At 42.2% G+C, this 24,264-nt stretch overlaps 3 protein-coding genes across 5 annotated transcripts in view; 1 reads left to right on the forward strand and 2 right to left on the reverse strand.

Annotated features, from left to right (window-relative positions):
• The window catches only part of LOC134449294 (toll-like receptor 13), a 197,562-nt gene that overhangs the window by 14,546 nt on the left and 158,752 nt on the right, over positions 1 to 24,264 (reverse strand). The gene's annotated exons all lie outside the window — the stretch shown is intronic.
• Positions 1,417 to 7,412, reverse strand: cnfn (cornifelin). The gene is made up of 4 exons (XM_063198156.1): positions 7,243 to 7,412; positions 6,472 to 6,600; positions 5,091 to 5,227; positions 1,417 to 1,835 (listed from the first exon to the last, which is right to left on the reverse strand). Exons 2-4 carry the CDS (start codon positions 6,596 to 6,598, stop codon positions 1,743 to 1,745), a joined length of 357 nt encoding a protein of 118 aa, XP_063054226.1. The 5' UTR covers positions 6,599 to 6,600; positions 7,243 to 7,412; the 3' UTR covers positions 1,417 to 1,742.
• On the forward strand, positions 20,313 to 23,990 carry cxcr3.2 (chemokine (C-X-C motif) receptor 3, tandem duplicate 2). Its single transcript, XM_063199161.1, has 3 exons — positions 20,313 to 20,419; positions 21,688 to 21,794; positions 22,855 to 23,990. The coding sequence occupies exons 2-3, from the start codon at positions 21,771 to 21,773 to the stop codon at positions 23,968 to 23,970; spliced, it is 1,140 nt and encodes a 379-aa protein (XP_063055231.1). The 5' UTR covers positions 20,313 to 20,419; positions 21,688 to 21,770; the 3' UTR covers positions 23,971 to 23,990.

A 24,264-nucleotide genomic window follows, 5' to 3' on the forward strand; every position in this document is an offset into this window, starting at 1 on the left:
AATCTTAACATAGGCCTACTCCAAATATTTTCCCAAAAGGTATCGCTGTTTGCTAGTTGTCTACTGATGTTGTGTAGCCTTTTGGATGTTTTTGGGAATAAATCAAGATGGTTTTTTTTTAATGTAAACAAAAACACCTGCCCCCATTACAATGACCAGGATCTCGGAAAAGACTGAAGAAGAAAAAAAATCAGGTAGGCCTACTTACTGACAAGTCCAGGGTAGTGTGAGCATTACAACTGCATGTTGAAATTGGCTGAAGTTACCCTTTAAATATGTTGCACATATTATAGAGCAATATCACCTAAACATGATGTAGGTCTTCAGAGTATCCTCTGCTGGTTGTGCCCAAGATTAAACCCAGACAGGTGAAATGACATTTAGCCATCATGCAGTCAAATGCTAGAACCATCTTTCTATTCACATTAGAACTGAACTGACCTAACAATTTGCTTTAATAAGACATTAAAAAACACTTTATTTTCATCAGCCTTTGATTAACTGGTGGGGTCATTTATCTACAGTCTCATAGATATGCCTAATACTATCCATAGCCTTATTTTTCTTCTTTCGTCTATCTTAAGCTCATTGAACAATAACTATACAGTAGAATATATGCTATTGCCATTACTGTTGTTTAACCGATTGGACAACTCAGTGATATTAGGAGAGTACACCATTAGCAAAAAGTTAATTTGGCATAGGCTGTAGTTATTTATATATATGAAGATGTCAAGCACAGGCTTATGCATGGAGGATTGTCAAAGTTAGTACTGAGATTTCACCTGAAAGCCAAATATTTTCCTGTGAATTGTGAACAGTAGGCCTATATACGTATTTCAACAATCATTTCTCCAATATTATCTTAGTAATAGCCTATTTATAGTACATTGACATGTAAATATAATGCAAAAGAATAATGGGTTAGTCGGTGTAGTAGGCTAAAAACAACCTTTACATTAGGTTATTATTGTTTCTGGTTGAAATAATCACAAGTGACACACATTTGTTACATAAATCAGTTTATCAATTCAATAAATTAAAAGTAACCAAGGATTTTATTAATTCTAAAATAATTATGAACACAAGAGAAGTAAAACATGGGATTTAGAGTATTGATTTCTGAAATATGTCCAATCTCATGACACACTTTGAAATGTCTGTTTAAACAAAGTTTGCTGATGAACAGGGAACGCACCAAAGATCACAACTTCTCTTTTCCACTAATTACGTTCTCTTTTCAACTTAACCCTAGGGCCTAAAACTACAATAGGTGGACACAAAGAAATCGTCCTCTTCTGCACACAATACATTAGATTGAACTTGTATGAAAACTGTAAAATAATAATAGAAAAATGTATGAAAATTGTATGAAAGTAAGTCTGTGAGCACCAGTCTGTGTGGTGTTTTTCTTTAAACTTTGTAGCTTTCTTTACATCTTCCACAGGGGAAAAAAGTTGCATGCATGTTTGTAAAAGTCATGAAATCAGTTTCCTAAATGAAAATGATCAAGCTCAGGGGCCACCTTCTGTACAATTAAATTGTATTTATTCCATCGTTGTCTTATATTCACCATTCTAACTACTTTTTCTCTCAGGAAGAACTTGGCATCAATTGTTTGATGGGGAAAGAAAAGAAAAAAATGTGTCAGGAAATGCAGACTGTTATTTAAATATTGTGATGTCAGCTTAAGATATTTTCCTTGTAGAGATATGCAGGAGTCTCAAGCATCAGCCTCAGCCTCATACTCCTCTTGCTTTCTGCTCCCTGGCCATTTGGCAGACTGCACAAAGCGGGAAGCAGGCCACAGCTATCCAGTCATCGCAGATAGTGCCCTGTAGGGGGAGACAAAGTCCTAAGTTTTACAGGTGGCAGCACTGGTTGCGCAATGTCAATGTTTGTTAGATGAAGCAACTGGTTGAGGTCATTACTATGGCTTGGTCTGTAAAACTATCTCTGTTTAATGCTCTTCTCATTCCACTACTGGTCAAGTTCAAGTTTATTATAGCCAAATCAACAGTATAACATACAGTTGCTAGGAATGTCTTTGGTTTGCTCGCAAATTTAACAACACAAATACACATAGCTAAGACAAAGACAAGAAAACAAGAGGGGCCATAAATAAACAGGGAATTACGCATACAAATAAACATTGAAAGTGCAATAAGACATAATACAGTACATAGTGCAAGGTAGGTAGAGGTAGAAGGCCAGGCAGTGGAGTGGCTGTAAAGTGCTAGTGCATGTTCAAGTTCAAGTAGCGGATGGCTTGTGGGTAGGTGCTGTCCCTAAAACGTGTGGTGTTGCATGGGATGCTGCTGTATCTTTTCCCTGATGGAAGGAGTGTGAATAGATGTTGTGCTGTGTGCTTGGGGTCAGAAATGATGCTCTTGGCTTTCCTGGCTATTCTGGTGTTGTAATGTGAGGTTAAGGTGGGAAGACTGTGACTGATGATTTTAGAGGCCCTGCGTACCATCCTCTCCAGTTGTTGCTTATCCTGGCTGGTGGCGCTGCCATACCAGACCAGGATGGAGAAGGTGAGGACGCTTTCAATTGTAGCTCGGTAGAAATGTATCATGCTTGCCTGACTGACTCCAAATTTCCTTAGCTGTCTGAGGAAGTATAATCTTTGGTGGGCTTTTGAGATGATGTGACTGATGTTCAGGTTCCATGACAGTGACTGATGGATGGTGGTGCCTAAAAAACGAAAGGAGTCAACCCACTCCACTGCCTGGCCATTAATATTAGATGGGGGTGTGCTGGCCTGCCTTTTTCCTGAAGTCCACTATGAGTTCTTTGGTTTTGGGCATGTTTAGCGTAAGATTATTGACCATGCACCACTGCACTAGATGTTTGACCTCATCGCGGTATGATGTTTAATCCTCGTTGCGTATGAGGCCTATTACAGTGGTGTCGTCACCAAACTTTAGGAGTTTGACAGATGGAGAGTGAGATAGACAGTTATTGGTATATAGAGAAAATAGCAGGGGTGATAACACACAACCTTGTGGCGCACCCTTGTTCAGGGTTCTGATGGTCAATTTCAATTCAACATAAAACAAACATTTTAGAATGATCTGAAAAATGTAATGACTCCAAAATGTTTCAAGTAGATCTACAGCAATCAAACTACAATTCTAGTATGAAAAATATAAACAAATCACAACAATAATGCAAAGTTGAGTATAGACAGTTTCTCCCCCTTTCGAATATCTGGACAAAGTAATTTTAGAATTGAATTCTATTATTTCAATTGACTTAATTCAATTCTACTATTTTTTAAATTATATGATATAGCCTACTTATGATATGATATGATATATCATCATAGGTTTTTATGATATGACGGTACAGTTCAGGGGTACAAATGCATTGTCCATTGACTTTGAAACATCATATAGCCCAACACAAACTAAATTTGAGGAGCACTTTGTCAAAAGTTGAGGTTAGATGTCTGAGAAGATTCAGGTCAGGTTAGTCAAAGGAGTGAGGAGTTCCAAAAAGAGGTGCAGTTGGTTACAACAATATGTACAACTCTCATTTCACTTGAGATCAGAATATAAAACATACAAAAGGTCATACCAGTGTATCCTCAGACCATTTTACATTCTCTTTTTCTTCACATTCCTCTTCCTCTCATCACCACCCACCCAAAGAGGAACTGTCATTTGACAAAGGTTAGAAAAGCCCTCATTGTAATGTGTGTGTGTGTGTGTGTGTGTGTGTGTGTGTGTGTGTGTGTGTGTGTGTGTGTGTGTGTGTGTGTGTGTGTGTGTGTGTGTGTGTGTGTGTGTGTGTGTGTGTGTGTGTGTGTGTGTGTGTGTGTGTGTGTGATGGAGAAAGACAGAGAGACAGCGAGAGACAGAGAAAGAGCGAGAGAGAGCGTGGGTGTGCGTATGTTAACTGATGTAAGGCTTTTTGCTATATTCAGATTTTGCTATATGTTTACTGCAATGTGCAATAATGTGTATTTGGTCTTTGTTTATGTTTTGTATCTAAGTAAGCTGTCAGACTGCCTAATTTCCCCTGGGATTAATAAAAGTACTCTACTCTACTCTACTGTAATGGCTGCTGGGCCAGAGTGCAATCTTATTCAGTGTACTGTACAGTAGTATAGACGGCCATTTACTTAATGGTCATCGCACCACACTTCTGTTGGTCTGTGTATCACACATGGCCAAACCCTATGTGACAAACACACATTTGTTTTGTTCTTGAACCAACAGCAGGTGCTTGTGAAGTGGGTGGCAAGCCACTTGAGAGGTGTTAAGTAATTATTAATCAACACATTGTAGCAGGCAGCCACACCTCACTACGCCTTTCCTTGGTTGACTTTTATTTCTTTCTTCCTTTCTTCTTCTTCTTCTTCTTCTTCTTCTTCCTCTGCTTCTTCTTCTTCTTCTTCTTCTTCTTCTCTTTACACTGACATGTTTTTTGACTGCCCCTTTTTGCCATTGGCAGCTGTTTCCAAGAAGGCTAACGTCTTCCTCTGTTGCTCGCTATTTTAAGCTCTACGCCCTCCGCACACCACAGCGGCCATTACGACATCTTAGAGCAGGGGGAAATAACGCAGTGGTGCTCCCTGTGCTTTGAGCTTCTGCAGAGGTGTTAGTGTCAGTGGCTGTGTTTTTTGATGGTGATGCTGAAAGGGTTGGTGGTCGCTGTGGTAGTGATGGTAGTGTCGGAGGTAGTTGTGGGGTTAACACCACACCAGTGCGAGTTGTGGTGGAGATGATGGTGCTGGTAGTGGAAGTAGATGGTTAAAGCCAGTGGTGGGAGTGATATAGTGGTAGTTGTGGTGGTGGTAGTGGTGGTTATGGTGGAGGTAGTGGTGGGTGGAGGCGGTGGTGAGAGTAGCCTAGTAGGCCTAGTTGTAGTGGATGGTGGGGGTTTTGGAAGCAGTAATAAAGGTAATAGTGCTGAAAATATTGATGTTGCTGGTGGTGGTGGAAGTAGTTGTGGAGATGGTGGTAGTAGTGGTATCGGCAATAAATGAATCTAGATGGGGACAGTTGTGGTAGTAGTGTGGGAGATAGTGATGGTGGTGGTCGTGTTTCTCTTTGGTGGTGGAAGTGGAGGCTCTTTCTTACCTGGATGTTGTATCGGTCACGCATGCTGGTCCTGACGGCTATCATGGCGCCGGGCAAGAAGGGCAGACAGCAGCTGTCCCCGTGGTCTTGGGCCACCTTGCAGCCCAGGATGCAGGGCAGGAACGTCCCACACAGGCCTTGTGAAGGGGAAGAGGGGGAGGTAGGAGGAGGAGGTAAGAGGAGGAGGAGGAGGAGGAGGAGGAAGAGGTAGGATGATTATGAGATGAGGAGACATTTCGAGAAAGATCATCGGGATTGTGCTTCTCGAAAGTATAGTTGTTAGCCAGTTAGCAGCTTGGGTACTTGCCAATGGGAAATTGCATTGCAACCAACAAAGTAGTTGATGTTAGAAACTATAGTTTCGAGAAATGCAGCCCTGATGAGCCAGGTCATGTGAGAAGACTATTGCCAAGTATTTTAACCCCTTAGCGCAGAGAGGTTATCACCTTACTGTCAACAAAATTGTAATGGCTATGTCTTAATCTGTTACTTAAGGCATTCCGTAATTTCATAGCCTAGCAGTATTGTTATGATATAGTTGAGTATTTTCAGCAAATAGTGAATACGCCCGCTGGTGACCCCATCTGCACTAAGAGGCTACTGTGACTAATCGGGAGAAATCTATTTGCCTTTATACTGTGTGTAGCGAAGGGGGGGTAGAGTTGTCCAGCTGGGACTTGAACCCAGACCTTCTGGGGTGGTAAACCGGGGCTCTGACCGCTACACCAAAGAGCCAGGCTCGTTGGCATGTTAGTCAGAACACACCCACAACCCTAGTGATGGTCACTCCATCACATTGCCTTCCCCTTCGGGAAGCGCACCCGTGCGCTTCACACACTCATGGTGTCCCTCACGCAACTGCCCATCATGCTTCTCCCATCCAGTGTGCCCCATCATCAATGCTTCACCTATCACTGAGGTCCCTCACACGGGGGTCACCAATCCTGGGGGTCCCTCACATGGAATTACGGCTCACACACCATGGGTACGCTTCCGATGGCCTCACGGTACCATCCCACTTCTGACACCATTTGTAGCGAAGGGGAGTAGAGTTGCCCAGCTGGGACTTGAACCCAGACCTTCTGGGGTAGTAAACCGGGGCTCTGACCGCTACACCAAAGAGCCAGGCTCGTTGGCATGTTAGTCAGAACACACCCACAACCCTAGTGATGGTCACTCCATCACACTGAGCATATAAAACAGAGCATTGGTAGCCATAAGTGTTCTTCTGAACATGTACACACACCTGACTTATTTATTCACCCATTAGTATTATAAAATGAATCATGACTCAAAAACCATGAAGTATCTACAAATCTGATTGTACACACACACACCAAATATACACACACACACACACGCATGTGCGCATTGCACTTACAGATGCCGCAGTCCTCACAGCAGTCACACAGTTCTGAGCTCCAATTAGAGGAGCCGGCTGTCATGGAGTAGCTGGTGACAGTCATCTGGGGCTGTGTGTTGACAACCATCTCTGTCTGGTACGCCATGGCTGGAGAGGAGAGGGAAACATGAATACTGCTACTGCTGATATCACTACTACTACAACCACTACTACTACTACTAGGCTACTACTACTACTACTACTACTACTACTACTACTACTACTACTACTACTACTACTAATACTAATAATAATAATAATAATGATGGTTTTCAAAGGAAGACCACTCAATGTCTGATAAGATAATGGAGCATTTTAATGTTATACTGTATATGTCAAAAAAGACTAGATAAAATGTGTTATCAAAAGAGTTTAACTGTGGATAAAATGCAAATGATAATGTGTGGAAAACAAAATAGGAACAACTTTAGCCTAAACTAATTGCTCTTAAAAATGTATAATGAACCCTGACTTTCCCAGGGTTTTCTAAATATGTAATGTACATCCTCAGTGCCGAACATTTTCCTAAAAATGTAGGCCCTATGTGTTGCCTTCGTAAAGAAAATGCAAGAACATTTTAATTGTTTGAAAACTTGTCCATCAATACCATAATTTTCAAGAAAACTCAAGAAAATTGTAATTGAATGAGAAATAGTCACTAATATGATAAGACCATCAATACTATATTTTTTCCACCAGATATTGTCACATTGTTCTGATTTTCAGACGCTTTCTCTGATTACCACCTACCTTACTTGACTGAGTGGTTCGGTCGGTGGTCCGGTGGCAGGGGGAAAAAATCACACGGTAAGTGGCGGAAAAAAATGGGAGTCCAAAGCTCTTATAGCAGCCATGTCGTCAGCCGGCTCTCAGTGGGCAGTGATTGCCGGCTCCTGTACTTGACGAGGAGGAGAACAAGGCAAAGTGTGTTTGATTTGGGGGTGTATGCATTTCACTTTAAATGGTAGGCATGCACACCTTCTTCTCCTGACGTGTCCCCTTATCGTGCATTTGGCAAGAGCCTTACCTCTTTGTGTGTTTTCTGTGTGTGTTTTCTGTGTGTGTGTGTGTGTGTGTGTGTGTGTGTGTGTGTGTGTGTGTGTGTGTGTGTGTGTGTGTGTGTGTGTGTGTGTGTGTGTGTGTGTGTGTGTGTGTGTGTGTGTGTGTGTGTGTGTGTGTGTGTGTGCAAAGCCGTGCTCAAAAGCAATGAAAATTAAAGTGTGTGTATGGGACAAGGGTGTGTGGGCCAGGAAAGGCCATGTGGCCTCAGCCATGCCCAACCAGTAAATCTTACTGGAACGTGAATAGTGTTGAACCTCCTGTGCGACCACCACCACCCAGCTTATCACCTGTCCCACCTGCTGTCTTCAACTAGAACATACCGGCCCCATCAACATCATTTTGCTCTTTGACAATGACAATAAATTCTTAAGCACTCAGTGTGTGGTGAGGTAGCCTTTAGCTGCACTGCAAAGATTTGGAAGCAGCTTAGACTTAGAATTAAACCCAGACTCAAGACAAAGCTGTTCTTTGATGGTTTCTCTTAAATTATTTACTTTTGATTTTGATATTTTGACTAGTCTTAGATTTGAATTATTTAGTGACATCTTTTTTCCTTGCATTTATCCTTTCCCCGGTTTTTCTTCATTTTTTAATTTCATTTGCTGTCTTCTTATGCTTTTTATTTTTGTGAAGCACATTGATTTGTATCCATGTATGAAATGTGCTATAGTTGCCTTGCTTGAATCTTGAACGTATTCACCATTCAGTAATCTAAGGATGATAAATACACTGAAATGTTGTATTACACTTAGCTGATGCGACTTGCTGCTATTTGCAGGGTATTGTTACAGCAATGTGGGCTTAGGTCCTCAAGGGCACTTAAAATAATAAAATAATAATACATTTTATTTAAAAGCGCCCTTAAAAACACTCAAGGACACTGTACAGAGAGAAGCAAAAATAAAACAAGAAACATAAAAAACAAAAAAATCATAAAGAATAGGCTAACTGAAAGAAAAACGTTGCAAAACATTGCAAAAGTCTGCATTTGAACTGGGGTTATGAATCTTTATGCCATGGATAGAGATGTAGGTAAGTGTGGGATTTGGATAAGTCCGCCTCCCAACAATTAGGCCAGCTACCTATAGTTTACTGTGAGTCGCCAAGCTAATTTAGGAAACATTTTATATTGATACAGCTACTGAAAAACGTAAGTGCCGGTAGTAGGCTACTTCAGGTACCGTATGGACAGGTGAGATTGCAGACCATATAATGAGTCTAGAATAGCAGACAGGCATACTTGCTAATAGTTGACTGTCTGTAACTGATATGATACAATATGTCATGATATGATATGGTTATACATTTAACCACCTTTGTGTGTGAAATTCCAGTGCTGTTACTGGTATGTCTGTTTCTATGAATGTTATCTTAGTTCAGTTGAAGCGGATGGGTGCTTGGCCTCAGTATTTACACAGAATGGGTGTGGCTGGCTGGCTGGCTGTTTTTTTCTTCATTCATACAATCTGAAGGGATTTCTTTCCTTTTGGCATGTTGACTCATTTACTGTATATTCAGAACCAGGAGAAGGACATAGCTTAAATATGAATGTTCAATTCAGTTTCCACATTAACACAGTTCACTGGGCGTCTACTAACACCTCACCTCACCCCACCTATATTGACGGCATAACATATCTCATCCTTGTACAGTAGTTGCTTAGCATCCACATGGTCTGATTGGAGTCTACGTAAGGGGAGGAATGCAAAGGCTCCTGATTGCTTTATGATTCTGGTTATGTGTGAGAATTGATGCTGCCTCTTCATACTGTATTGTTTGTTTGCCTTTGTTACCTAGGAACACATTATGAGTATCCAGGAAATGTAGATGGCTCTCGTTTGAGAGTGCTCTCTCTCTCTTTCTTTCTCTCTCTCTCTCTCTCTCTCTCTCTCTCTCTCTCTCTCTCTCTCTCGCTCTCTCTGACACACACACACACACACACACACACACACACACACACACACACACACACACACACACACACACACACACACACACACACACACACACACACACACACACACACACACACAAACCAACACACATAATTGGGTGAGAAGAACATGTCTGCATACTGTATAAGGTAGATGCACACACAAATACACACGCCTAAGCATGCAAACACGTACATATAAACACAGAGAATCGCACGGACATGCAAGCACACACACACACACACACTCAGATATGCACACACAATGTGCAAGTGAAGTTGTGACTCACTTTGGATGAATGTCTTTGGCTAACAATAAAGTAATGCACCAAACATGCACTCTATTTCAAACGGCTTTATCGATTCTTGGCAATGGCTTTGCCGCCATCTCCTGCTTATCTCTCTTATGCCACAGAGCTTCATTGGGCTTCACAGGGCTTTTTGGCCTTTTTGTAGACAGGACAGTGAAGACGTGGACAGGAAGCGAGTGGAGACAGAGAGAGAGACAGGGAAGGGCCAACAAAGGACCCGGGTCAGTAATCGAAACCAGGTCAGCCACATATAGCATCAAGTGCCCTACCGTTAGCGCTACGGTGGGGCCTGAGCTTAATTTGTCGTTGTAGACAGGTGTGCCATCTTGGACGAGCCCTATCTCACGCCTTTCGTAAGGTCTTCACGAAAAAAAATAGAGTAATTTTCGTGGTGCATTCACGTTATTGCCCGCCTTTCGTAAAGTCTTCACAAAAATAATAGATACATTTTCAAGCTGCCTATTCACTTGAATTGCCCCACTGCTGCTATGGTTATCCAAACGTCTGCAGGGGCGGGGAGGGGGTGCTGACAGAACACTGCTGATACACTCGGGACTCACTAATTCGACGCCCTTTCGGTACTTACGCCTTATGTCCCCTAAACCTAAACCTAAACCTAACCCTAACCTTAACCCTACTTAACCCTAACCCTAACCTTAACCCTAACCTTAACCCTAACCTTGACCCTAAACCTAACCCTAAATTGCTTGTTTGAAATGTTTGATTACCATGTGACGGTAGGCTACCGAAAGGGCATCAAACTAGTGGGTCGCTAGGCAACAGTCAGGCAATTCAAGTGAATAGGCAGCGTGAAAATTAATCTATTATTTTCGTGAAGACTTTACGAAAGGCGGGCAATAACGTGAATGCACCACGAAAATTATTCTATTTTTTTCGTGAATACTTCACGAAATGAGTGAGATACGGTTGCTTGGACAGCTATTTAGTCTTCTCGAGAAGAGAGGATAGCTCTTGCAGTTGCTACCCAGCTCCTCTTCCTCTTCAAGTCATTGTGTGTCTTGCTTTGTGTGTTCTCTGATGATCTCCCGGCGTTATTAAACTTTATTGGCACAAAGGCAGCTCTCGAAATGTTATATTACCATATACAGTTTAGGACAATATTATTAGGCCCCCTACTGAAATTAGACATCTCTCTTGATTTCTCGGTGAGAATGACCATTATTACCGAGTTTCTGTTATTCTGGAAATAACTGCACTATGGAGATAATGTCCAATAAGTTGAATTAAGATTTTTTTTATTGGTATTAGTTACAAAAAAGTGCAAAAATGACATGGACAACATAGCCCCCTGATCATTAATAGTCAATATGGCACTATTTCTGAATAAGAACTGACACCACGCTCTTTGATTGATTGTTCTCCTAGGGATTTTGGCCCATTTCTCCATTGCAAGTTGTTCTAGCTGATCCAAATTGCATGGATGCTGAGCATAGACATCTGCCACGGACTGGCAATGGGATTGAGGACTGGACTCTGAGCGAGTCATTCCAGTATCATGGTTTTGGTATACTTGACGAACCTCTGAAGTTATGTAGATGTAAGCTTTGGGTTATTATGTTACCCAGAAATCCAGACCCAGACCTCGGCTCCTTGTGTCTGAGGCTGCAAAACAGCCAAACAACTGGATGCTCCCACACCACCATGTCTAACTGTGGGAACTGTGCTTAGTCTCATTAGACCAAAGAAGCCTGCAAACCTGTAGATTATTGTTATCGACCAGGGCTGCGTTTCCCAAAAGCTCTTAAGTGGTAAGTAGCCTAAGTATGAGGGGCCGCCTAGCCAATATATCACATCACCAAATGTTTATGCATAAAATAATTGTATTGGCCTACATACAATGTTTTGTTCTGGTACATGCAAATAAAATGCTTGCTAAAGTGCATGTGTGAGGTAGAATAATGGTAACACTTTATTTTAGGGATACATCTATAAGCACTAATACATACAATGTTAATATCTGCATAAGTAACTTGTGAGGCACTAAGCAGACGCTAAGGCCTACTAGGTCCTTACTAAGGTTAAAATGGTAATAAATCCCATGAACAAGACATTTGCGAATACATATCGCCTAACAAATGTTTGATTTTGCTTTGTACATGCCTTACAAGTTACTTATACAGGCCCATTGTATGTATTGGTGCTAATAGATGTATCCCTAAAATAAAGTGCTACCAAAATAATGTACTTATAAACTTTTAGTGATGATGTGAAACCTATTTCTGGTATATTGCCTAGGCGGCCCCTCATACGGCTGCGTTTCCCAAAAACTCTTAAGTAGTACTTTAGCCTAAGTAGTACTTAAGTATGAGGGGCCGCCAAGGCAACATACCAGAAATAAGTTTCACATCATCACTAAAAGTTTATAAATACACTATTTTACCTCCCACATGCACTTTAATTTGCATATATCAGAACAAAACATTATATGTAGGCCAATACAATTATTTTATGCATAGCCTTTTGGTTATGTGATACATTGCGGCCCCTCATACATACGGCCACCTCGTACTACTTAGGCTTACGTACTTACGTACGGGTTTTCGGGAAACGCAGCCCTGGCCTCAAGAAAGACAGGTGTTTTGGTTCATCAATGGCATTGTATTGACTATTAATGATCAGGGGACTAATAATATTGTCCTTGCCATTTTGCCCTTTTTTGTTTCAACTCATTGTAACAAAAGACAAATCCAAATTCAACTTATTGGACATTATCTCCATAGTGATTTTGCTTCCAGAATAACAGAAACTTTTTAATAATGGTCATTCTCACGGAGAAATCAAAGAGACTCGAAGATGTCTAATTTCAGGAGGGGGGTTCATAATATCATCCTCAACTGTACATGTTTTCCATATGATTAAATTGTTTTGACTAAAGTGGTCATGACAGAAATATACATATTAAATATTAACAGGGTCCAAAAATTGTGCTATTTGTTCATACACCAGGGGTGAAAGTAGACGGGTGCACACAGGTGCGTAGCCCCGGTATAAAATTCACAGCTGGCGCGCAGTACTGCTGTCCAAAAACACACATTTGAAGGTCTGCTAATTACTGTAAGTAGAAAACACAAACAACACTATGCCATTTGAGACAGGTGTCCTCCTATGAAGAGACACCCGGAATAGTCATGCAGCAATATAGATCTGCAGTGCACACGTTTATTTTGTTTGTTTATTGTTTGCTTGCGGGTTGGGGAAGTTAGCACCAGAAACAACTAGGTCTACTTTCACCCCTCTACTCGCATAACGTGTCACTTCCAAACAAGGGGAATTACAACCCAAACAAAATTGCCAACCAAACATATTAGAGGTCAAATGGAGGTGAGATATAATCAGGAAGAGGCATCTGCATGCAAAGAGAAGAGAGGAGATGTTGGACAGCGTGAGAGCAGATTGTCGCTCTCTATTCTCGCCTCAAGAGATAGTTCATCTCCTTGGCCTTTCTGCAAGACACGTCTGAAAATGCAAGGTGCATGCTTCAAGGCAGCTCATTTTGACAATCTTTGTCTGACAGACTGTCATGACGGTCATTGTCCGCTGATAAAACGCAAAACTGATTAAAAAAAGCAAATAATCACAAAAGTGGTGCACATTTTTTCTAGGACGTTCCTAGCAACAGCAACGGAAAGAGCACAAATAAAATACACATCGTGTACACATAGTGCATGTTATCTATATCGCTGCATGACTATTTTGGGTAACTTTGAGCTATTCTCTTTATAGGACACTTTATAGGACACTCGAATGACACCGTGTGGTTGGGATGAAGCCACAGGTGCAGAGAAAACAGAAAAATCCACTGACCTAGGAAACCAAAGGTGATGGTAGTGGATTGTTCTGTTTACTCAGTACAAGCCTACCATCCTCTCGTCTCTCACGTCTCTCTCTCCCTCGCTCGCCCCCTCCTCCCTCTCCCTTGCACTGGTGTGTTCACTCTTCGGCTGACCAGAAATTTGCAAGTTAACCGCAGCTTTAACATTTGGGTCAATTTGATCTTTTCATGAATATTCACAAAGTAATAAACCAATATTTACTAGCATGACAAAAGTACAGCAAGTTTTGCTGCAAAAAAGATGTCTTTTTCTCAAAATTCTAAATGGGGGAAAATGGAGAAGATCCCCCTTTTAATGTATGAAAAGTGCCATTTTCCCTGTCATAATGAATACTTAGAATGTGATGGTAGGTGTGAAAAAGGTAATATTTGTGAACGGGCTGCATGAATTCTGGAAATAAACTGTGCAAAACAGTGTACCTTTAAACATTGTGATAAACAATGTGCGGAATTTGTGATTAACGTTTTGTATGGTTGCAAACGTCGGAGGGAATTCAGTTGCTAAACTCAGGGCCGCCGGTAGACAAAAGCCGATATGCCGAGTGCTTGCGGTACCAACCACTTTGCCCCCAAAATTGGGGCCTTTTAAACTGAGATTTACAAACAAATATCATGAAAAAAATATTGAATTACATTACAAAACATACATTTATTAGTTAGTATATTATTAATATTATTATTCTTTAATTATGAGGGGGGCCTCCTGACCTGTTGTGCTTAGGGCCTCCAAAACCTTAGCAGTGGCCTAGTTAAAATACTGCCAGCGGCTTACCATCAATAGGCCTACACCATCAGATTCAGCAAAGAGCAGAATGTCATCTTGAAAAAATATCAGTGAAATGTTGGATGCGCAACATCCACTCTTCCTACTGGGAGTGTAGGCCTACTGACAGTGTGCTTCATAAAACTTGCCATTTATGTGTGCAACAACAATGCCAATGTCAGCTTCAACAGCTTCCAGAAAATGACAGATGAAACTAACTTCATGTCCTGTTTTCATGTGGATGAGTGTCTGCTAAATACTGTAGGCCAGCCCTTGGACGGCAAGGTTCTGGCCCCCCAAGAGGTCAGAACAAAATGAAAACAAATAGTGTGCTATCAGTGTCTATGCGCAATTTGCGATCACTAACACTTCAGGTTAGAGATATTTTTTCTATGCACATGAGAGTGATATCTTATCTGAAATAGTCTCATAATAGACCATCAAGGCTACTAAGAAATAGAAAAGTGAATATCTCTTCTGTCTGCAAAGTCATCCGCTTGTTTCGCACCCTCACTTTGGACATTGCATGCGGTTACATACATGTGTATTCCATGTTCGGCCCTTTTACTGGGAGGAATTCGAAAAACTGGCCCTCTGTGAAATGTAATTGAATACCCCTGCTGTAGGCCTATGTTGGCCAATACAGCAGATAGTCCTGTGGTGCAACATGCCCGTGTGTGGTCATTGGCGGGTGGGGATGTGACATCATGGACCACCAGAGGAGACAGGGCTGCATGTAGAGATGCTGAGATGTGCATTTGAGTTATCATCTTGCCTCAAACCATATGAACACGCCAATACACACGCACATGCACGCACGCACGCACGCACGCAAACACACACACACACACACACACACACACACACACACACACACACACACACACACACACACACACACACACACACACACACACACACACACACACACACACACACACACACACACACACACACACACAGGGAAGAATTGGAAAAAATTACCCTGACTTTGAATATAATTGAATATCCCTCCTGTATGTCAAGTATTGTCTTGAAAACAGTCGGAGGTGAGTGCATAACATGACAGCTCTTATCATGAAGCAAGGAAGTAATTGAGCAAGGGGAAACTGAGTCTTATTTGAAAGGCTAATCTACAGTATATACAGTCTGATATGCTTTCAGGCTTTTTTGCAGGAGGGTAGCACCGGTAAGACATGAAAACTACTTTCACCCCTGATAGAGCCCAACATAAAGTAGCAGCAAACCTGGATGCACACAAATTAATCTGTCTCTCTGATTCTTGAAATCATATTGTAAAATCTAAATAATATTTGTGCATGTTGCTGTTGACTATTTGTTTGAGTTGTGTTGTTTATTAGGCCAGAGATGGGCCCTAAACATTGGTGAAAATTTCAAGTGGGCCCCAAGTTGGAAAAGGTTGGGAACCCCTGTTCTATACCATACAGTTAACACATCACTGGAGGCGACTATTTGTATGTATTTTAGCAGCTTTTAAACCAGAATTGATACCTTTCATATTCCAACACCATCCATTTCTAATTGACCATTATGACTGGATGATGCTAAAGAAATTATACTTTTTAATACATAAAAAGGTAGACCTTCTCTGTGTCTGCCATTTTGAATTTACAGTAATTGACTTAAGCTACAAAAGTTGCAGTATTTCGGTCAGACCAGTAATTAGTTTAATACATGGGTTCTGAATGTTTGTAAACACAACGTTATGAGGAGGGGCACGACACTGGCAGCCAACCACGTGTGCTATTTTTTTGACCGACAGCGGTTTGCAACAATCAGAGGTTGAGTTGTGCGCAGATAGTTTCGCGCAGTCAGGTTATAAACAAAATTTGGAACTATACTCAGTAAACATTTATGGAAAAGATAAAATTTGGCAAAGCAGCAGCATAGTTGCAATGCCTGGCCACCATCCTACATACTCTACTTTTAAACCAGTATGAAACAGATTTTTGTTATTTAGCCTAGCTGGTAAGTCACTTTTCCCCCTACATGTTGTGAATAACTTCATACAGTTTACAGCCAGACCCGCAATAGTCCTACTTCCTCAATGATGAAGAGTGAGATTTATAAACCAGCCAGGCCTGTCGAAATTCAACTTTGACACGTATTTCTTCTACTTCTTGAGGTTTGACGTCCCTTCTCGGCAGCATGTGAGAGCTCCCATACCACATGGTGAGCTGTTGGTTGGTCTCACTTCTTTCTTTCAGATTGTGAGAGACGATGAAAGTTTATTTTGGCTACAACTGTTTCGACAGACATTTTAGCTGCACTTTAAGCATGAAATCGTAGCCTCAGAATGCTGAAAACCTGCTGTGTGGCTGTGAGGGCCTGGAGGGGAGTTAGTCTTGAGGAGGGACAACGCTAGGAATAGGCAGACAAGGCAGTTTCCTCAGGCAGCAAATGTCTTGGGGGTGCAGTAGTGACGCCCGTAAAATTTCGAAAACATTAAACTTCACATTGACAGTGATGATTCATGCACTCAAGCAAGACAAGGCCATTTTATTTTTTATAGCGCATTTCATGAAAGCAATTAAATGTGCTGTACAGTAAAGTAAGATAGAACAATGCAAAACAAAACATGAAACAAAACAAACAAAGTACTTCTGGTACTAGATCTGTTGTGCTGGATCAGATGTACAGTGCAATGTTTACAGGTGCCAATTTCTAAGTGCACAAAAAGGAAAGGAGGTGCTCGCCTAGGGCACCAAATTTACTAGAACCGGCCCTGGTCTTGAGATTGGAAGGTGGCAGGCTCAAATGTAGCTCAACTCTGCTCAAACAAAACAAACAAAAAAACGTTTCGAGTCAATTCATATTCTGATAATTCCACCTTACTGTTGTTTTACATGTCCTCTGCCACTTCTTTGATGATTTTCACATCTGTGATGTAGAGGTATTGGCACACAGATCAAAGATGCAGGTGCAGGAAAAAAGAGTCACATATCAAATTAAATGGAATGTCCACACACTGGGCCCCATTTGCTTTCATAAGATTTCATAGTTAATGTTAAATAAACCATTTGAAGTCTGTTGAAGGCCAAATAGCAAAAATCATTCACTGGGATTTTTTAAAGCAGGAAGTGAGCAGACATTCATGTTTTATTTGCTATAAGTTATATCAATAGTAATACAATAATAAAAACAGTTAAGTGACCGTCAAATGATTTATGAGAAGTGCTACCATTCCCTTCTTCTTTTGATAAGTGTCACTTCCCTCTTGGCGGGTTTGTAACACAGGCTTTTACTGTCTGAAGCTGGGATCTCCATTATTGACAATACGGAAGTACAATGCTGATTTCATTTTCACATTTTTGTTTTCCTCTCCTATTCCACCATGAAAACAAGAGGCAGCAATGATATTGTGTACTCAGCTCAGCTGTTGATTTTCATTTAGTGTAACATTTAGTGTAGTATAACATCCATCAGTTTTGTTGAATCAGTTTGTTAGTCATGTTATTTGAGGTTAAGTTACTGCAGTTATCAAGAGCATATTGATAGTGTCGTTCAGTGGGGTAAAGTGTGTCAACAGAGCCCCGTGTATATAGGGTCCACACACAGTCTGATTTATGTAGATATATCGCTGGGATGGTCCATTGGAGCTCATTGTACATATGGCCCACAATCTGCTTTTTTTTTTTAAAGCCCATTGGGAAACTCCAACTCCCTTTGTCATTGTGACACAGCACTCTACAGCACACAAGTGAACACTGCACACAACAAAATTGCCTTACCCGTGCAAGGGGGCAGCCCTCAATGGCGCCCCTGGGGAGCAGTGCGGCGGGACGGTACCGTGCTCAGGGTACCTCAGTCATGGAGGAGGATGGGGAGAGCACTGGTTGATTACTCCCCCCACCAACCTGGCGAGTCGGAAGTCAAACCTGCAACCTTTGGGTTACAAGTCTGACGCCCTAACCGCTTACCCATCACTGCCCATGCTGCTACGTTCCTGGGTATACTGTTGAGAAATTAGACACCTTGCTTGGTCATGATCTATTTTCTATTCTTTTTTTTTACAGGGACCAGATTTGAACCATGTAGGAATCAAATCCTACGTCCAAAACCATGAAGCTGGCAATGATGATGCAAAGCTCAAAGAAAAAAGAGATTCAATCTTGCAGGTTTTTCTGAAAAGACAGGACAGGACTAACCTGACACTCGCCAAATGAATGGGTTCCACCTTGCTCCTCGAACATCTGTCTGGAGTAGGGTTGTACTGAGGGATAAATAGGGCCCGGGCACTTTTGGCTTAAAGGGGCCCCTCATAATTAGCAGCGCAGAACTGACTCACCGGTGGGCCCTGCACCCTCGTGGGCCCCTCTTTTCAGAAATGTAGAAATAATGATAATAATATACATTTTAAAAACATTTCTGAAAATAGGGGCCCGCGAGGGTGCAGGGCCCACCGGGAAATGCCTGATATGCCAGATGGCCAGTCCATCCCTGGTCTGGAGCTAAGCCATAGGCGTAGGTCTCCGAAGGCGTAATTTAACTTTTAAATAATCCTTGCACGTGATTGGGGAAACACTTGTCTGACCTATTTCATGAGTTGCCACTTAAACTACTCACAGGTTGGAAAATACGGTTAAAATTACAGAATCAATGTCAGCAAGAGTGAGTCCATGCGAGCAGCCATTGTTGCTGAAACAACTGCTGCATTTGAATTATTTTTCCCGTCTCCACTACGTTTAAATTTGGACAACTTCCCATCTCTGGAAGTCCTGCGATCCTGATTGGTTCTACCGCTTTTTGGTTTGGGATCAGGGCGAATCCGAGGGTCCTCCAGACCAGCGTGCATGCTCACAAAACCCAAGTGGAAATACACAAGCATCTGGTGAGAGTCAGACTAGGACAGGACCTCTAAACCTCTTAAACTTCTGACCTCTAAAACGTCTTTGAGGAACCCTGAGGTTCTGCCTTCAACATATTTTTTCAGCAATTGGTCCCTCAGAGAACATTTATGTTGCCCCCCTACAGTGGCAACTCGTGTTTTTTTGGTGAATTTTTAATCTTACAGTGCTACAGAGAGCTATAATAATAATAATAATAATAATAATAATAATAATAATGATAATAATAGTAATAATAATAATAATAATAATAATAATGATAATAATAATAATAATAATAATAATAATGATAATAATAGTAGTAATAATAATAATAATAATAATAACTTAGTTTTATATAGCGCCTCAAGTAAGTAACCCAAGGTCGCTTTACAAGTAACACAAGCAATCTAACTTTTACTTACTTGCTAACCATGTTAGCCTCTTTCCCCCTTTATGAACCTTTTTAAGCACTGCAACAATAAGTTAAAGTCTCATTTCTTAACTTGTCAGAAATGACACTACTCGTTAAGCAGATATGGCTTTGGATGTTACAGTGTGATATAACTTTTTCTTGGCTATCAGCAATGTCATCAGAAGATTAGGAGAGCTGTATCCATGGAGACAAGACATGGACATATCTACACTTAGCTCTGCACGGGAACAGCTTATCAGTGAATTCTCATTGCTGCAAGTTGCTCTTTCTCTCTGTCACATGAATTCAACCACACACACACGTACACACACACACACACACACACACACACACACACACACACACACACACACACACACACACAATCACACACGTACGCACGCACAAAAACACAAACACACACACACACACACACGATTTCAGGGTGAGAGAGAGTATACAACTGACACTGAATATTGTGTGATATGTAAACAAAATGTCAAAAACCTTGATGGGGCATTTCAACAAAGCTGCACATTTGTGCATCAACAACTGGCAGAGAGACACAGAATAGAGATAGAATCTAGATCAATGTCAATGAGACTTCATTTAAAACTTTTTTTATATAGAGGCATGCGTCAGGAAGCAGTGATATGACTCTTGTTTCCTGTTGGTGGAGGGCAGCGTTGAGTTGGTTCATTGGAGCAGCGTTCTCATCCTGAAACAGCTAATAGACAATCTTGGTAAGACACAAACTATTCCAAACAGTATTATTGCACTTTTCTCATGAATTAGGCCTATTTAGGCCCCTGTGTATGTTATCAATTAGCCATTGTGTATTTTGCAGTCTCATAAATGCTTAATAATGCAACATTAATTTCATATTTCTGAAATATGTTCCTGTGGATATATACTGCATTTATTTAAACATATAGTAGTTACTGACTACTTTAAATGCATAGTTGTGGATTTAGTCAATCTGTAGTGCTAGTTAAATTAGACTGTAGCTTTACTGTGGTGTTGATGATTGTGAAAGATAATTTAAGTCAGTTTAACCTTTTGAAAATATTTTGAACTTTTCATTTTTCTAATTGCCTCTGTATATCAATTTTACTGGTACAAGCTCAGCTACCTAACCAGTGTGACACTCACTTCTAAGGAAAAAAAAATCCCACAAAACATAAATCTGTGAGGAGAAACTTGAATGAATTAACATACATTAATTGTCCCAAAATGGCAACTCAACATCCTTGAGTACACAGCCCAAGAAAAAGTAAGGTTGTTTTTGCTCACAACCGTCATGCAATTGCACAATGCAACAACTCTGACGCCAGTTGGCACATGTAAGCACCTCAATGGAAGCGCAACATGCCTGTGTCCTTTGCAGCGTTCAGCAGTGTCAGCACCTGAAATTGGGAAGTGAGTTTTCATGTCTAGCACTTGGTTGGTTAGGATGTCAGTAGGATTGCACAAAAGGTGCTGGATCACAGATTAGTCATGAAGCTTCATGGTATTGAGCCATGTGTGCAAAGTTGTGGCTGAGCGTTTAGGTTTTTGGAGAGGACGCACTGCCAAAGGCTGTCGCACACATGTAGTTTGAGCTTGCTGTGAGAGGGTTTTTTTTTATGCATATTGCAATTATGTTCTGAGGTGACACTATAGGTATTGAGATATTGAGACAGAATGGCTTGAACATTTGGAGGTGCTAGATATTGTGCACTCTGAGTTGCATGTCTGTCTCTTTGTCTTACTTTCCCGTCTGTTTGTCCATCCATCTAGCTGGTTGGCTATTGTCCATACAGCAAGAAATGCATGTCATTCAGGTATAAAAAAAAATTGTTTTGTAAGACTGACGGTAAACTTCGGAATACATCACAAGTTTCCCCTTTTTAATAATTCCCCACTTTTCCAATAGTTAACATGTAATTTCTTTTTATTCTCAACATTTTCATCTTGAAAAAAAAAACATGGTTCCTTAAAGTTCACTTCTTCTTTTCCCTCTGCTTGTTAGGAGAGTGAGAAACGCAGATTAACACTTGTTGGGTGAAGAGGCCAGAAGCAAGTGTGTGGACTCACCAGCTAGGATCTGTGACCATGGCAGCTACTACATATGAATATGTAAGTTTGGATGCAACACTATCATACCCTATCAATGTAAAAAGTTCAGTAAACACTGCTGGGCCGGCGCTAGGCATAGGCAGAGGCGGTCGCCTGCGCCAAACGTCTTGGAGGGCACCACGGCCCACAGAATTACAATATTAAGCAAAATTAAGCATGGAACTTTACATTGACAATTATTTTTGACAGATGGCAATGTAAAATTCCAGAAAAAGGAAAGATCTGTCCTCGCCTAGGCCTAGGGCATCAAATTGACAAGAACCGGCCCTGAAAATGTATTTATTTGAAGCGAACAATGCGTTTCACCTAGTGCGAAACACGTTGTTCGCTTCAAAAAAATAAAGAGAAAAAAAAGAAAAGTACCCAGTGTGCTGTATTTAATGAACTTTTTACATTGATCAAGTTTTCCTGCCTCACAGTCACACAAAAAACATGTGAAAGATGTGATTGTGAGATGAAGTAAGGTATTATACATAGGGTATGGTACATAGAAGTCCTTGTGCACAACCTTTTTGCCTAGTGCGAAGCGCGATGTTCGCTTCAAAAACAATCAAGAGAAAAAAAGAACTGTATCCAGTGTGCTGTGTTTAATGAACTTTTTACATTGATCAAGTTTTCCTGCCTTACACCCGCACCTGGACAAGTGAAAGGTTGTGCACAAGGACTTCTATGTGCCTATGTATCATACCCTACCTCATACCTCATCTCACTATCACATCTTTCACATCTTTTTTTAAGGCGTTTACATCAACCTCTTGACATGTTGCTATCTTTAGGCTATAAATCCCTCTAGTCTCTTTCATGTTATGTTTGTTTGTGTTTTTTTCTTTCTTTTTTAAAATGTTCTCTCTTTATTTCCATGGTGATTATTGCGCTTATGTGTTCACTTTACAATTACTTCTTTCATTCTGACGTCTGTAAAGTATAATGACATGTGAGATCTCTTTGCATCTTTTCCAGTGCATCAACAGTGATGTGATTGCATGTCCCTGTCTCTCTTTTTTTCCGTATTTCACAACTTCCCTGATCCTTTTGTTTTATTTCCGCAACTCCTCACCAGGACTACTACTACAACGTTTCTTTCCCAATCGACATGAAAGACTTTGAGCCCTGTACCGTGGGCGACACTTGGAAGTTCATCCGCTCCTTCGCGCCGGTGGCCTACGCCGTGGTCTTCGTCCTGGCTCTGGTGGGCAACGTGCTGGTGCTGTGCGTGGTGCGGCGCTACCGGCAGTCCCAGCGCGGGCCCTGCTCCTTCTCGCTGACCGACACCTTCCTGCTGCACCTGGCCGTCTCCGACCTGCTGCTGGCCTGCACGCTGCCCTTCTTCGCTGTGCAGTCCGCGCACGAGTGGGTGTTCGGCACGGTACCCTGCAAGATGATGGGCGCCATGTTCTCGCTCAACATCTACTGCGGCGTCCTCTTCCTGGCCTGCATCAGCTTCGACCGCTACCTGGCCATCGTGCACGCCGTCAACTCCAGCTGGAGGCGCAATGGCTGCCACGCCCAGGTGGCCTGCGCCGTCATCTGGGCCCTGTGCCTGGGGCTGGCCGCCATCGACGTGCAGTACCGGCAGGTGCAGACGGTGCAGAACGGGCTGCAGGTGTGCACCATGGCGTTCGTCGACGCCCAGACGTCGGTGCAGATGCAGGTGGGGCTGCAGCTGTCCAACCTGCTGCTGGCCTTCCTGCTGCCGCTGCTGGTCATGCTCTACTGCTACGTGCGCATCTTCCGCGCGCTCTGCCACGCCACGCGCCGGCAGAAGCGCAAGTCGCTGCGGCTCATCGTCTCGCTGGTTGTGGTGTTCGTGGCCTCCTGGGCGCCCTTCAATGGCTTCCGGCTGCTGGACAGCCTGATGCTGCTGGGCGTGGTGGAGAAGCACTGCGACGTGAACCGCATGGTGGACATCGGCACGGTGGTGGCCGAGAGCATGGGCCTGGCGCACTGCGCCCTCAACCCGCTGCTCTACGGCTTCGTGGGCGTCAAGTTCCGCCGGGAGCTGGCCCAGATGTGCAAGGCGGCCCTGGGGCCCCGCGGCAGCTGGAGGGGCTCCAGCGGAGGCAGCGGGGGCGGCGGCAGCAGCTGGTGGCAGGGGTCGTCCTCCAGGCGCCGCACCGTGGGCTCCTTCAGCTCCGTGGAGAGCGAGAACACCTCCTACTTCTCAGTCATGGTGTAGTCAGTCAAAGCCAGAGACTTTGGGCATTTCTCAAAGTCAAGTGTTCTAGCCTTGGTAGTGTGTGAAACGCCCAGTGTTTGGATGCTCTCCGAGTAGTATCCAATCACTAGGCGTTTCATACACTACCAAGGCTAGAACACTTGACTTTGAGAAATCGTGTCTGTTAGATAGGAGAAGATTGAGCTACGGCGCTAGAGTTATTTGTCAATGCATGCAAATGTATGGCTTGCATGTCTGTAAATTTCCATTGCATACAGTAAGAGAGCCAGAACACCTCCTACTTCTCAGTCATGG

This window comes from Engraulis encrasicolus, chromosome 5 (assembly GCF_034702125.1).
Source record: "Engraulis encrasicolus isolate BLACKSEA-1 chromosome 5, IST_EnEncr_1.0, whole genome shotgun sequence".
Lineage (NCBI taxonomy): Eukaryota > Metazoa > Chordata > Actinopteri > Clupeiformes > Engraulidae > Engraulis > Engraulis encrasicolus.